Below are 14046 nucleotides of genomic sequence, written 5' to 3' on the forward strand. Positions count from 1 at the left end.
GTCTACATTTGCACTACCTCTGTTTTCAGAGAAAGGACTTGTGGACCGCGCATTCTTGGGATCGCAAGGGTTACTAGTGGTCAGTTCCTCCCTTTAAACTATTTTTATCATCTATCCTGGGGATAGGTGATAAATAAATAATTTTCTTGGGATAACCCCTCTTAACCATAGTTGACATGAAATTGCAGAATCAAATAATAGAAAAAGTATCCAAAATCAACATCTCACCCTCTTTAGGAGAGCATATGAGACTTGACAGATCCACAAAATAATCGCCATTAAATATCAGTCAAGAAGTGCGTTGGAGGCACCGGCCTCCTAATAAATACGGCAGCCTCCCCACAGTTTACCAAGTACAGTGTGCACATTGCATAGTGGCTGTGCTTGCCATTGCAGCCCATGCCCATTCACTTGAATGGGACTGAGCTGCAAATAGGCAATGTTACTGATGAACGTGATGTCACTAGCCCAGGAAGAGGCCGCTCACAGGTGGGGGTGCAGGGAATTGGAACCCCTAATGATAGGCCATTATAGATGAGAGAAGTTATGAAAACTTTGATTCAGAATTCAGAAATAAATTCGATTTGTGACGAATTTCCTTTGTGTGTAGTGGGCGCAATGATGGGGAACTGAGATCACGCCGCAACACCCCCCCCCCCCTTATCATTGAACCCCTCAGGTGCTGCATTAATCACTGATCACGGCATCTGATGCTACATTTGTTGGCTTTCAGGGGTAATCTGTTAAAAATAAAAATAAACTCACTTTATCATTTTGCTCACGGAGAGGCCATCGCGGACATCTTGATTGAAGATTGAAGACACCGTGCAAAATGTTGCACGGTGACGTGATGACATCAGAATGCTGGCCAGGGGTGGTAAAATCATCACTGATGACATCACCACCTCCGGCCAGCACTCTGGTGTGGTGACGTCACATGTCACCCCCCGCGAGATTTTGCACGGTATCTTCAATCAAGATGGCCGTAATGGCCTCTGAAATTTGAATCGAAGTTAGCTCGTTTGGCTTCGATTTGCTCAACACCAGCCATCATTATCGAAAACACATTTAATATTTTTCCCCCCCTTTCCCGCAGAATGAGGACATAGAGACAGATATCAGTAAGCTCAAACCTGCACAAGAACTGGGAAGGCCTTTAGAAGATCTGAAGATGTATGAACGCTTTTTTCCCGAGCTTTCTGATGATTTTCAGGTAAGAAAAATGTATCATGATAACACTGGTGACCAGCTGGTGGCCCCTTCATGCATCGGCTATATGGCATTGGACATGACGCAGCAGGGCATGTGTCAATCGATGTGAATCATTCACACATTTGAGGCCCCTGTAACGTGATTGGTTTACAGTCACTGCTTTAGAAAGTGGTACCAGGTATTATTGCATGTGGTTTTCAGTAGTCATTCCCACCACTAGAAGGAGCTTGGCAGCTTACTGTATGCTGTGTTATTATTAAACTGTATATATAACTGCATACAGCATGCATCCTAAGCTCCCTCTAGTGGTGACTGCAGGTAGCCACTGTATGCTGTGTTATTATTAAACTGTATATATAACTGCATACAGCATGCATCCTAAGCTCCCTCTAGTGGTGACTGCAGGTAGCCACTGTATACTGTGTTATTATTAAACTGTATATATAACTGCATACAGCATGCATCCTAAGCTCCCTCTAGTGGTGACTGCAGGTAGCCACTGTATACTGTGTTATTATTAAACTGTATATATAACTGCATACAGCATGCATCCTAAGCTCCCTCTAGTGGTGACTGCAGGTAGCCACTGTATGCTGTGTTATTATTAAACTGTATATATAACTGCATACAGCATGCATCCTAAGCTCCCTCTAGTGGTGACTGCAGGTAGCCACTGTATGCTGTGTTATTATTAAACTGTATATATAACTGCATACAGCATGCATCCTAAGCTCCCTCTAGTGGTGACTGCAGGTAGCCACTGTATACTGTGTTATTATTAAACTGTATATATAACTGCATACAGCATGCATCCTAAGCTCCCTCTAGTGGTGACTGCAGGTAGCCACTGTATACTGTGTTATTATTAAACTGTATATATAACTGCATACAGCATGCATCCTAAGCTCCCTCTAGTGGTGACTGCAGGTAGCCACTGTATACTGTGTTATTATTAAACTGTATATATAACTGCATACAGCATGCATCCTAAGCTCCCTCTAGTGGTGACTGCAGGTAGCCACTGTATACTGTGTTATTATTAAACTGTATATATAACTGCATACAGCATGCATCCTAAGCTCCCTCTAGTGGTGACTGCAGGTAGCCACTGTATACTGTTATTATTAAACTGTATATATAACTGCATACAGCATGCATCCTAAGCTCCCTCTAGTGGTGACTGCAGGTAGCCACTGTATACTGTGTTATTATTAAACTGTATATATAACTGCATACAGCATGCATCCTAAGCTCCCTCTAGTGGTGACTGCAGGTAGCCACTGTATACTGTGTTATTATTAAACTGTATATATAACTGCATACAGCATGCATCCTAAGCTCCCTCTAGTGGTGACTGCAGGTAGCCACTGTATACTGTGTTATTATTAAACTGTATATATAACTGCATACAGCATGCATCCTAAGCTCCCTCTAGTGGTGACTGCAGGTAGCCACTGTATACTGTGTTATTATTAAACTGTATATATAACTGCATACAGCATGCATCATGAGCTCCCTCTAGTGGTGACTGCAGGTAGCCACTGTATACTGTGTTATTATTAAACTGTATATATAACTGCATACAGCATGCATCCTAAGCTCCCTCTAGTGGTGACTGCAGGTAGCCACTGTATACTGTGTTATTATTAAACTGTATATATAACTGCATACAGCATGCATCCTAAGCTCCCTCTAGTGGTGACTGCAGGAAGCCACTGTATACTGTGTTATTATTAAACTGTATATATAACTGCATACAGCATGCATCCTAAGCTCCCTCTAGTGGTGACTGCAGGTAGCCACTGTATACTGTGTTATTATTAAACTGTATATATAACTGCATACAGCATGCATCCTAAGCTCCCTCTAGTGGTGACTGCAGGAAGCCACTGTATACTGTGTTATTATTAAACTGTATATATAACTGCATACAGCATGCATCCTAAGCTCCCTCTAGTGGTGACTGCAGGTAGCCACTGTATACTGTGTTATTATTAAACTGTATATATAACTGCATACAGCATGCATCCTGAGCTCCCTCTAGTGGTGACTGCAGGTAGCCACTGTATACTGTGTTATTATTAAACTGTATATATAACTGCATACAGCATGCATCCTAAGCTCCCTCTAGTGGTGACTGCAGGTAGCCACTGTATACTGTGTTATTATTAAACTGTATATATAACTGCATACAGCATGCATCCTGAGCTCCCTCTAGTGGTGACTGCAGGTAGCCACTGTATACTGTGTTATTATTAAACTGTATATATAACTGCATACAGCATGCATCCTAAGCTCCCTCTAGTGGTGACTGCAGGTAGCCACTGTATACTGTGTTATTATTAAACTGTATATATAACTGCATACAGCATGCATCCTAAGCTCCCTCTAGTGGTGACTGCAGGAAGCCACTGTATACTGTGTTATTATTAAACTGTATATATAACTGCATACAGCATGCATCCTAAGCTCCCTCTAGTGGTGACTGCAGGTAGCCACTGTACTGTGTCTATGAGAGGGATACAGAGTTCTGTTTCTAAGACACTAAAATATATGTTTACAGATATTTTCAAAACTAATCTGCATAGAATTACAGATCTATTTAGATAAAAATATATATTCAAAAATATTCAAAGGTGACATTAACTTTAAAATGGAAATCCATTTTAAACATTTCACAGTTTAAAGGGAATCTGTCAGCAGTTTTATGGTGTCCTAACTAAAGGCAGGGCCGGTGCAAGATAAAAATTGACGCCCCCCCCCCTATCCGATCCGGAATTGCGGACCCGGATCCGCAATTCCGATCCTGAAAAAAATAGTACATGTCCTATTCTTGTCCCCAATAGCGGACAAGAATAGGCATATTCTGTTAGTGCCGGCAATGTGCGGTCCGCAAAATGCGGAACGCACATTGCCGCTGTCCGTGTTTTGTGGATCTGCAAAACACACACGGATGTGTGAATGGACCCTAAATGTGAGGTAAATTAGTTTCCAATGTAGTATTAATAATTAAACAATTAAATAATAAACATATTGCATTGTCTACTTACCACCAGGACAGTAAGATGATCTGGTCTCTGGCTGCAGTCTGGCTCTGGGGACTCCCTTGTCACTCCCCCCCCCCCACCCCCCTCCCTTGTCACTCTCTCCCACCCCCCTCCCTTGTCACTCTCTCCCACCCCCCTCCCTTGTCACTCTCTCCCACCCCCCTCCCTTGTCACTCTCTCCCACCCCCCTCCCTTGTCACTCTCTCCCACCCCCCTCCCTTGTCACTCTCTCCCCCCCCTCTCTTGTCACTCTCTTCTCCCTCCCTCCCTTGTCACTCTCTTCTCCCTCCCTCCCTTGTCACTCTCTTCTCCCTCCCTCCCTTGTCACTCTCTTCTCCCTCCCTCCCTTGTCACTCTCTTCTCCCTCCCTTGTCACTCTCTTCCCTCCTCCCTTGTCACTCTCTTCTCCCTCCCTCCCTTGTCACTCTCTTCTCCCTCCCTCCCTTGTCACTCTCTTCTCCCTCCCTCCCTTGTCACTCTCTTCTCCCTCCCTCCCTTGTCACTCTCTTCTCCCTCCCTCCCTTGTCACTCTCTTCTCCCTCCCTCCCTTGTCACTCTCTCCCCCCCCCTCCTCCCTTGTCACTCTCATTCTACCCCCCTCCCTTGTCACTCTCATTCTACCCCCCTCCCTTGTCACTCTCATTCTACTCCCCCCTCCCTTGTCACTCTCATTCTACTCCCCCCTCCCTTGTCATTGTCACTCTTTCTACTCCCCCCCTCCCTTGTCATTGTCACACTCTTTCTACTCCCCCCCTCCCTTGTCATTGTCACTCTCATTCTACTCCCCCCCCTCCCTTGTCATTGTCACTCTCATTCTACTCCCCCCCCTTGTCATTGTCACTCTCATTCTACTCCCCCCCCCCTTGTCATTGTCACTCTCATTCTACCCCCCCCCCCTTGTCATTGTCACTCTCATTCTACTCCCCCCCGTCACTCTCATTCTACTCCCTCCCCCCCCTCGTCACTCTCATTCTACTCCCTCCCCCCCCTCCCTGTCACTCTCATTTCCTCCCCCTTGTCACCTCTAATGTAGCGTGGCCGAGCTCTGTTCGGTCCGCGGTACAGGAGCTTTGTTTCCTGTACCCGGCCGGACTGACAGGAAGTGCTCACTTAGTGTGCAGTCAGCAGGCCGGCCGCTCAGGAGGCGCAGCATGAGGGACGCCGCCGGCCGGCCGCCCGAACCTACATAACCAATTTTTTTACCTCAACGGGCGCCCCCTGCTAAATGGCGCCCTAGGCGACTGCCTAAGTCGCCTTACTGGTGGCGGTGGCCCTGACTAAAGGCAACATAAACTAATGACAGATCCCCTTAGTAAAATGGTGGGTCACTTTTTTTAATTGACTCCTGAATATTCATGAGCTCCTGGCTCTCTTCGCCCCCTGCTGCTAATTCAGTTGGAAAAAAACTATCAATCAGCGGCGAGGGTGGAGAAAGCCAAATATCAGGACTCTGCGTGCGCTGGAGCTGTTAGAACCTAACATTAAAAAACTGCTGACTGATTCCTTTTAAAGTGGTTTTCTGCTTTGATAATCCCCCCTGTGATCAGTGTTAAAGGGGATCTGTCACCACGGATCTCACCCGTTCCTAAATGACTGTATGGCTGCATAACTCAAAATACACAGATTCAGAACATGTCATTTTATTTTTCTTCTGAATTGCAGTCTCCTCCTACAGTAAGCTTGGAAAGGGTTAGTGTCCTGAAGCACTTATATTTCCATGCTTAGGAGTCCTCCGTATACGTTACCATACATATTACATATTCCAAATCTGAGTATTTTATGCTATCCAGAAATTACAGTAGTTTAGGGGGTTTCTGTGGTGATGAATTCCCTTTAATATGTGGGCAGACCTGACAGTAAGTACCTAAATCCACTGCATTGCCCCCACAGGTGAAACAAAGTATTAGGGTCCATTCACACGTCCGTTTTTTCTTTCCTGATCTGTTCCGTTTTTTCAGGAACAGATCTGGACCAGATCTGGACCCATTCATTTTCAATGGGTCCTGAAAAAAATCTGACATTGTGCTGTCCGTTTTTTTTCAGGACCCATTGAAAATAAATGGGTCCAGATCTGGTCCAGATCTGTTCCTGAAAAAACGGAACAGATCAGGAAAGAAAAAACGGACGTGTGAATGGACCCTTACACTGTTCCTTTAAAAAATAATGAGCTGTTCATTTACAGCATGGAAATACCAGGTTCTCCAGTGATAGAGAGCAAGACGCGCTTTGAAGCTGCAGTCTCCACTGGCAAGGCTTCCTCAATGACCTCCCCCCAATTACATAGACCATCCTAAGGGTTCAGCCACATAATCAGGTTTCTTGAACGCCAAACCAGGGGTGAATAAAACTAAAAAAATAAAAAAAGAAGTCGTATCTGTCCCTAATACTTTCTCTCCTTTTATAAATCACTCCTCAGTTGGCTTCCAAAACCGCATCTAGAAACCTGAATATGTGGACGTACCCTTAGGCTTATTGCACACGACCGTATGGCTTTTTCAGTATTTTACAGTCCGCCAAAAAAACGGATCCGCAAAAAATATGGATGACGTCAGCTGGCCCCTGATAGAACAGTACTATCCTTAATAATAGGGCATGTTCTATCTTTGAACGGAAATACGGAAACGGAATTACCCCTAGCGATGTAGCAGACGATTACCGGGAAGGAACCGTTCCTCCCCGGCAATCGCCTGCTCGTCCGCAGAGGAGACCGCTGCTATTACATGCTGTGATTTCTTCCACCGAGTGAGAGCAGCGATCTCTGAAAGTGAGGATTTTTACTTCTTTAGGCCTTATGCACGTGTCAATGGACAGCAAAAGATGCAGATCTGCACGTTCTTTCTGCGGCTCCACAAAAAAAAAATATATAGAACATGTCCTATTCTTGTCCGTTTTGCAGACAAGTATGGGACATTTTCTACAGACGTTAAAAAATAAATGGTGGCATCCACTTGCCCAGGACCCGTGTTTTGCGGATCCGCCATGTGCTTGAGCCCTTACAGTGTATTTACTTTGCAGAATTATTTATTGTTTCCATTTTTTTTTTAAAAGGATTTTGACTTGGTGTCAAATGAACCAGTGCCTGGAGCAAAGCATGGTGGACCTATTATTGTTCCCACAGCAGGAGAGGAACCACCATATAAGCCAAGACATATCATGAAGGAACTATCAAGGAAAACTAGTAGCATTTCTTTGGAAGATGAATGTAATAAAAGACCAACGTTTTTAGATGTGTCTAAGAAAGACAGTAGGAGAGACCGTAACAACTCCTTTCTACAGACTCGGGGGGAAACCGAGAGGTCCTCATGCTTGTACTTGAACAATGATACAGTCAAGGATCTTGACAAACTCTCCTTACAGAAGTCTTCATCCAACAACCATTTCAAAAATGGATGTGTACCCACTAAAGACAATCCCAATGCCTTATCTCACTCCTGTAGTAAGACTGCTCAGAATATGTCATGTGGTAACAACTTGTTTGAGAAACATTCTGTGAATCTAGGACCTTTATGTTGCTCTGGAGTTTTTCCTGATGATGATGAAGATGCAAGTCCTTTGGATGCCCGAGGACTGCAAAATGTGCTAGACGAGGAAAGCTTATTGCCCCTCCATGATCCAGATCTTTACATTGAGATGGTGAAAAATACCAAATCAGTACCTGAATACTCCGAAGTGGCATATCCAGATTATTTTGGTCATGTGCCACCATTTTTCAAAGAGCCTATATTAGAAAGGCCGTATGGTGTGCAAAGGTGAGTTAATAACATTGACAGGTGCTTTACAAAAGGGAACTATCTGGGTAAGGCTACATGCACACGAACGTTGTTTGTTTCCGCGTTCGTTCAGTTTTGTTTTTTTTTGCAGATAGGATGCGGACCCATTCATTTCAATGTGTCCGCAAAAAATGCGGACAGCACACCGTGTGCTGTCCGCATCAGTATGTCCGTCCCGTAGCCCCGCAAAAAAAAAATGGAACATGTCCTATTCTTGTCCGTTTTAGGCATTGTTACAATGGATCCGCAAAAAAAAACAGATGGCATACGGATGTCATCCGTTTTTTTGTGGATCCGCAATTTGCGGACTGCAAAACACATACGGTCGTGTGCATGTAGCCTAAAGGGTAACTTTGGTGAAATGAAGATTCCAAGGTGACTACTACAGCTAAGGCTACTTTCACACTAGCGTTCATAGGTCCGTTCGTGAGCTCCGTGTGAAGGAGCTCACGAGCGGACCCGAACGCCTCCGTCCAGCCCTGATGCAGTCTGAATGGAGCGGATCCGATCAGACTGCATCAGTCTGGCGGCGTTCAGCCTCCGCTCGCCTCCGCACGGCCAGGTGGACAGCTGAACGCTGCTTGCAGCGTTCGGGTGTCCGCCTGGCCGTGCGGAGGCGAGCGGATCCGTCCAGACTTACAATGTAAGGCTACTTTCACACTAGCGTTCGATCGGATCCGTTCTGAACGGATCCGATCATATTAATGCAGACGGAGGCTCCGTTCAGTACGGATCCGTCTGCATTAATAACTTAGAAAAATTCTAAGTCTGAAAGTAGCCTGAGCGGATCCGTTCAGACTTTCAATGTAAAGTCAATGGGGGACGGATCCGCTTTAAGATTGAGCCATATGGTGTCATCTTCAAGCGGATCCGTTCCCATTGACTTACATTGTAAGTCTGAACGGATCCGCTCGCCTCCGCACGGCCAGGCGGACACCCGAACGCTGCAAGCAGCGTTCAGCTGTCCGCCTGTCCGTGCGGAGGCGAGCGGTGCGGAGGCTGAACGCCGCCAGACTGATGCAGTCTGAGCGGATCCGCATCCATTCAGACTGCATCAGGGCTGGACGGAGGCGTTCGGGTCCGCTCGTGAGCTCCTTCAAACGGAGCTCACGAACGGACCTATGAACGCTAGTGTGAAAGTAGCCTAAGTCAATGGGAACGGATCCGCTTGAAGATGTCACCATATGGCTCAATCTTCAAGCGGATCCGTCCCCCATTGACTTTACATTGAAAGTCTGAACGGATCCGCTCAGGCTACTTTCAGACTTAGAAATTTTTCTAAGTTATTAATGCAGACGGATCCGCACTGAACGGAGCCTCCATCTGCATTAATATGATCGGATCCGTTCAGAACGGATCCGATCGAACGCTAGTGTGAAAGTAGCCTAAAAAGGGTTGTTCAGCCTCTTGAAAGTTTTTACCAAAAGTCTTAGAATGCTATAAAATAATAAACTGAGTAATACTCACGTTACCAATTCCAAGCTGCAATAACATTTCAAGATGAACTTGTGGCAGCTGCAGCTTGTAACTGTGTTGTGTGATGATTTCTAAAGATGGTGAGAAACAAGGATGCAACACATCAGTAATTCGGTAAAAACCAAGTGACTGTACTAAATATGCAAGTACAGCAAAGTAATACAATGTGTGAACAAGAATAAAAGATGTAATCAAGTGAATAATTATCAAGAATCAAGCAGGCATACCAAGTAAATTCAGCGGTAGTATTCAGTGATAATTTCAATGATAGTATTCAGTAACAGTTAAGGCCTCGTTCACACGGGCGAGATTTCCGTGCGGGTGCAATGCATAAGGTGAATGAATTTCACCCGCACTGAATCTGGACCCATTCACATGAGCGGTGATTTTGGCGCATCACTTGTGCGTTGCCTGAAAATCGCAGCGTGCTCTATATTGTGCGTCTTTCACACAACGCAGGCCCCATAGAAGTGAATGGGGCTGCGTGAAAATCGCAAGCATTCGCAAGCAAGTGCAGATGTGGTGTGATTTTCACGCATGGTTGCTAGGTGACGATCGGGATGGGGACCCGATCTTTAGTATTTTCCCTTATAACATTGTTATAAGGAAAATAATAGCATTCTCAATACAGAATGCTTAGTAAAATGTGGATTGAGGGGTTAAAAAAAAAAAAAATTAACTCACCTCCTTCTTTTGATCGCATAGTTGCCGATCTCTTCTTACTTTTTTAATCATGAGCTGCCGGCTAAAGGACCTGTGGTGACGTCACATCACATGGTCCAATCACATGGTCCATCACTGTGGTGATGGACCATGTGATTGGACCATGTGATGAGCTCAGTGATGTCACCACAGGTCCTGAAGAAAGAGCAGAGACTGGCAGCTATTTAGGAGGTGAGTACATTGTATTTTTTTTTTAACCCTCAATTGACCTTCTACTAAGCATTCTGTATTAAAGAATGATATTATTTTCACTTATAACCATGTTATACGGGAAAATAATAAAATCTACAGAACACCTAACCCAAACCTGAACCTTATTGAAGAAGTTCGGGTCTGGGTACCACATTCAGTTTTTTCTCATGCGTGTGCAAGACGCATTGCACCCGCGCGGAAAAGACTGAACCACGCAACGCAATCGCAGTCAAAACTGACTGAAATTGTGTGCTCACTCGCACGATTTCCCCGCCACGCACCCGCATCCTATCCGGCCCCAATCCGTAACACCTGTGTGAAAGAGGCCTTGGTCTAGTGTTTGTCCATACTTGGCACAACAGACATAAATCTTGATATCTATTGACTTTGGTGAACAGTCTTAAAGTGGAGAAACCACACTAATGAACCCTTCCATACACAAACTGCCTGTAGTGGTGCACTGTGGTCACCTCTGCAGCCAATCAAGTTTCTGTGTCGAAATGTCTTCGCTGTAGAGTGGAGGGGACCTGAGAAGATAAGTATTACTTAGTTTGCGTAGTCATACCTTTTTAAGGCTACTTTCAATACCAGCATTTTTGCTGGATCCGTCATGGATCAGCAAAAATGTTTTCTGTCACAATAATACAACCGTCTGCATCCGTTATGAATGGATCTGGTTCTATTATCTTTAACATAGCCAAGACGGATCCGTCATGAACTCTATTGAAAGTCAACAGGGGACAGATCCGTGTCCTGTTGTGTCAGATTGCGTCCGAGAAAATGGATCCGTCCCTTCTGACTTACATTGTGAGTCATGACGGATCCGTCTTGCTCCGCACCACGTTGCGGACAGAAAAACGCTGCTTGCAGCACTATTCTGTCCGCGATGGGGATGCAACCAAACGGAAAGGAATGCATTCTGGGGCATTCCGTTTCGTTCTGTTCAGTTTTGTCCCCATTGACAATGAATGGGGACAAAACAGAAGCGTTTTCCCCCACTATTGAGATCCTGTGATGAATCTTAATAGAAATGGAAAGCACAGATGTGAAAGTAGCCTAAGCTTTTGAAACAAATATTTTAAGGCCCCTTTCACACGGGCGAGTATTCCGCGCGGGTGCGATGCGTGAGTTGAACGCATTGCACCCGCACTGAATCCTGACCCATTCATTTCTATGGGGCTGTTCACATGAGCGGTGATTTTCACGCATCACTTATGCGTTGCGTGAAAATCGCAGCATGCTCCTCTTTGTGCGTTGCGGTGCGATAATCCACGCAACGCAGGCCCCATAGAAGTGAATGGGGGTGCGTGAAAATCGCAAGCATCCGCAAGCAAGTGCGGATGCGGTGCGATTTTCACGCATGGGTTCTAGGTGACAGTCTATTCACTGTATTATTTTCTCTTATAACATGGTTATAAGGGAAAATAATAGCATTCTGACTACAGAATACATAGTATAATAGTGCTGGAAGGGTTAAAAAAATAAAAAAGTTAACTCACCTTATCCTCTTGTTCACGTAGTTCGTTCCCGGTCTGTAGTTTGCTAGCTGTGGGCTTGGGCTAAAGGACCTTTGATGACATCAGATCACATGCTCCATCACCATGGTGATGGACCATGTGATTGGAGCATGTGATCTGACGTCATCAAAGGTCCTTTAGCCCAAGCCCACAGCTAGCAAACTACAGACCGGGAACGAACTACGCGAACAAGAGGATAAGGTGAGTTAACTTTTTTATTTTTTTTAACCCTTCCAGCACTATTATACTATGTATTCTGTAGTCAGAATGTTATTATTTTCCCTTATAACCATGTTATAAGGGAAAATAATACAATCTTCAGAACATCAATCCCAAGCCCGAACTTCTGTGAAGAAGTTCGGGTTTGGGTACCAAACATGCGTGATTTTTCTCACGCGAGTGCAACGCATGACAATGTTTTGCACTCGCGCGGGAAAATCGCGCATTTTCCCGCAACGCATCCGGCTCTTATCCGGGCAAAAAAACTGACGCCCGTGTGAAAGAGGCCTTAGAGTCTGGACAACCCCTTAAAGGGGTTCTCCAGATGTGCAAATTTTTATTTTTTAGCAAGTGCCCGCAGCCTGCCTCTGTAAACAGAAGATTCATACTTACCTGCTGCCCACCGCTTCAGTCCTCAGCTTTTCTTCTTTTGGCTTTGCATGGGCATGGTCAAACGCTCCTCTGCAGCCAATGACTGGCTTTAGCGGTGACATGAACAGAAGCGGCACATCACTGCTGAAGCCAGTTTTTGGATGCAGCAAATCATCTATCCATGCCCATGCAGTGGTAAAAGAAAACATGCCGGGGGCTAAAACATCGCAGAGCACTGAAGTGACTTGAAGCAGATAAGTATAAAGGCTGCAGGCGAAAAAATCCGTAATCCTGGAGAACCCCTTTAACCCCCAGAATAACGTAACTATATGTCATTTGCGTGTAAGGGATGTGTGGAGTGGGTTCACCATCTGAGCTCACCCCTTACATGGTGGGTTCCAGCATTGCAGTACAGGTGACACCCACTAGCAATGACTGGGGTTGAAGATCACTCTGATCCTGATCATTTAACCCCTCAGATACAACATTTAATAGGAACTGGGGCATCTGAGCGGTTAAGGCGAGTTCACATCACCATTATTTTTCCATTCTTCTGATCCGTCAGATGTACAGAAAAAAACAAACAGGATCCTCTAAAAAACAAAACAAATTCTGTCATCAATTATGCACATTTGGCATCTGTTTCAGCCATTTTTTCTGAGATCCATTGCAGGACTTTTTTTCTGTTTAAAAAAATGGATATCAGATGGAAATGGATCAAACACGTTCCAAATATGCACAGGATTCATTGTTTTACAGGATCCTATTTTTTTTCCTGTTTTTCTGACGGTTCAGAAGAATGGAAAAATAATGGTTATGTGAACTCTCCCTTAGGGCTGTTTCACACGAGCGGATGCCGTGCGTGGCATCCGCTCCGTGAATGACAGCCAAGACCCGATGCGGACTGCAGAGACACAGAGCAGTAACATGACTGATAATGCTCCGTGCCTCTCTGATCTTTTTACTACAAAATCACAATGACAACTTTATCTCACTGTGATTTCGTAGTAAAGAGATCACAGAGAGACACGGAGCATTATCAGTCATGTTACTGCTCCGTGCTTCTTCTGTCCGCAGCGGGTCTTGGCTGTCATTCACGCAGCGGATGTCACGCACGGCATCCGCTCGTGTGAAACAGCCCTTAGGCAGAAGGTGGAGGCTGCAATTGGCTACAGTGGCAGCCTGGGACCTTGTGAAGGCTCCTAAGTCTGCCATAGGAACCCGCTACCAGCAGCTGTATATTTCCTTCTAAAATGTGCTAAATATCATTTATTGCCTATTGATAAATGTGCCATAAACTACTACTCTTTCATACTTGTTTAGTTTGTGGTCCTGCCTTACTATTTCCTTTTTAATATTTGCCACAGGACAAAAATAGCTCAAGATATTGAAAGAATGATTCATTCCAATGACATAATAGACCGAGTTATATATGACCTTGATAGTCCCAAGTAAGTTGCTGTATTACATTGTAATCTTGACTCCACACAATGATGTGCATTTAAATTGGATATTGTT

At 44.8% G+C, this 14046-nt stretch overlaps 1 protein-coding gene across 6 annotated transcripts in view; it reads left to right on the forward strand.

Annotated features, from left to right (window-relative positions):
* Positions 1 to 14046, forward strand: part of AGTPBP1 (ATP/GTP binding carboxypeptidase 1) — a 182909-nt gene that overhangs the window by 99482 nt on the left and 69381 nt on the right. For all 6 annotated transcript variants that reach the window (XM_044273638.1, XM_044273644.1, XM_044273631.1 and 3 more), the window contains 3 exons: positions 1097 to 1213; positions 7308 to 8008; positions 13896 to 13979. In XM_044273638.1, the coding sequence (XP_044129573.1) occupies positions 1097 to 1213; positions 7308 to 8008; positions 13896 to 13979 (902 nt within the window). The remainder of the gene's footprint in view (positions 1 to 1096; positions 1214 to 7307; positions 8009 to 13895; positions 13980 to 14046) is intronic.

Source organism: Bufo gargarizans, chromosome 1 (assembly GCF_014858855.1).
Source record: "Bufo gargarizans isolate SCDJY-AF-19 chromosome 1, ASM1485885v1, whole genome shotgun sequence".
In the NCBI taxonomy this organism is placed as follows: Eukaryota; Metazoa; Chordata; class Amphibia; order Anura; family Bufonidae; genus Bufo; species Bufo gargarizans.